This window comes from Penicillium manginii, assembly GCF_028828005.1.
Source record: "Penicillium manginii strain IBT 31320 chromosome Unknown utg000008l:1.0-3226943.0:1.0-3228205.0, whole genome shotgun sequence".
Taxonomy (NCBI): domain Eukaryota; kingdom Fungi; phylum Ascomycota; class Eurotiomycetes; order Eurotiales; family Aspergillaceae; genus Penicillium; species Penicillium manginii.
Genome location: NW_026643109.1, coordinates 3,023,280 through 3,025,365, shown reverse-complemented (window position 1 = coordinate 3,025,365; position 2,086 = coordinate 3,023,280). Strand labels below are relative to the sequence as shown.

Below are 2,086 nucleotides of genomic sequence, written 5' to 3'. Positions count from 1 at the left end.
GTGTTATGACACCATACTAGGAGCAAATTGGGTGAACGATGAATAAGCCGGTCCCGAAGGGTCTTAGTTGTATTCGACCACTTCTTCAGTTCGTCAGCATGTTCTAGGAAGGGTCTTAAATCCCCATGGGGAAAGCGGATCTGGGGTGATTTCGCTTAGTACTTGTGCCCTCCGCTGCCTTTCATCATTATCGAAACCTAGTGGAAAGATATCTGAGAATCTTTTCAAAGTTTTTATTGAAAAGAAACAAATAATTCCCTAGCTCAACACAGGGAACAGAAAGTCTCGCTAAAGAAATGAAAACACGCCGTAAACTCCAGGAAACAAAGAATATGGAGATTTTTTCAGAATGCAATAAACCGGATTCATAAAGCATATGTCCACAAGTCGACATAGTGCCGCCGAAACCTAATTTATAACGAATCTTGACGGCCTGTCTCGAGAGAAAGATAAGTTACATATCAACGTATTCTGTTACTAAATTTCCACAGATAGCATCATCACTATCCTAGCTTCGCTTAACAAGAGCCGTATAAGCTAAATCTGGGTTGATTCTAAACCACTGACAGCTTGCCTAGCGGCTTCTTCGAACTCAACTGCGATAGGGGGGGGCATGACTTTGGTATAGCACACTGGAGGTGAGGACATCATCAGGGTCCCTGTCACCGATTCCAAGGTGCTCACTTGGGTTGAGAAACGATATCTGGGACAGTGTATAGGCCTGCATGGCGTGAGTATAAGATTCTATGGCACTCTGGGTTGCAAGGTTGCTCGCACTAAGGTCGAAAATGGATGAGGGCATGATGGGCTCTGAAATTTGTCTGCTGGAGGGGATATCGTCAGAGTTCCTGTTGCTGATCTCCTGATCTTTGATTAGGCCAACAGACAATATCTGTGACAGTGTATGGACCTGCATGGCGTGAGTATAGGCTTCCATGGCACTCTGGGTTGAAAGGTTGCTCACACTAGAGTCGAAGATGGATAACGGACTTGTGGGCTGTAACGATTGTTGCGTTATGTATTTCCGGTCACTGGGGGAATCGATCCGTGCTGTAAAATCAGAAAAGCCACGAGGGGTGGAAACCTATGGAACTTACTGTAATTTACGCTGACTCATTGAGGATACAAGGACAAACGATGACGGCGGATGAATATCCTGATACAGGCTAGTACCTTGAGGTGAAGGGGCCCGGGAAACAAAAAGAGAGAGATTGCAGGTAGAACTGATTTCGAATATCACTGTACCTACCTCCGCTCCAAGGAGGCACAGAATTAGCCATAGCATGTATATTTAGATCAGTGATAGTTGCCCTTTCGGTTTAGCCGCCGGGCGTTAATAAATTGTGTGTGTGTGTGTGTGTACCTACCTCCGGCCGGCGACGACTCTCACCTCCTCGTGGTGCCGGCTGGGAACCTGTGAATACCTTGCCCGGATGTTATTTGCAGAGCTAAGAAGAGTCACCACCGGCCAGCACTGTCCGCTGGCTAGGGCTACGGCTGGAGCGAGAGCTCAGGGGTCAGGGGCCCTGACCCCACGCACAGGCGACAAGGGAACACTTTGAAAACCACCCGACACACGACTGCGAAACCGATCCTACAATCAGTGGACACTAGGGTCGTGGGATAGGACACCCTTGGGGTGCTCTCGGGCTGCTCTGTTGAAAGGAGGATATCGCTGGGTCTGAGAACACAGAAACGACATGGTCAAAACAAAAACGCGAACGATACGGCACGACCCAGCATGCTTGAACCCACACAGAGAACGACGAGGTACTTTGGTTAGTAGGAGGAGCAACACTGTGTTGCTTGGCTGTTCTGGGTACAGAGAGGATACAAGTGGATGAACTCCTGCGAGACACGGTCGGCCTTGTTAGAGAGATCTTGCAAGGTAGCGCGAATCAGGGTTGACAACCTGTGGGGCGCAGCATATAATGGAAGCGACGGAAGACTGGGTGGGCGGACTGCAGTACGACACTTTCTATATGGCTCGAGAGGACGGACGCGCGTGTCGGTCTACTGAGAGAATAGGAGTCTGAAGATGGCTATCGAGGATGGAGTCTTTAGGGCGGCTATGGAAGTAGGCTTA

General features: G+C 48.9%; 1 protein-coding gene across 1 annotated transcript; it reads right to left on the bottom strand.

Moving 5' to 3' along the window:
• Window positions 1–592: 592 nt before the first annotated feature.
• N7533_011715 (uncharacterized protein) lies at window positions 593–1,117 on the bottom strand (the record flags this gene model as incomplete). Its single annotated transcript, XM_057108365.1, has 2 exons — window positions 593–965; window positions 1,098–1,117. The coding sequence occupies 2 exons, from the start codon at window positions 1,115–1,117 to the stop codon at window positions 593–595; spliced, it is 393 nt and encodes a 130-aa protein (XP_056955743.1).
• Between the last annotated feature and the right edge of the window lie 969 nt (window positions 1,118–2,086).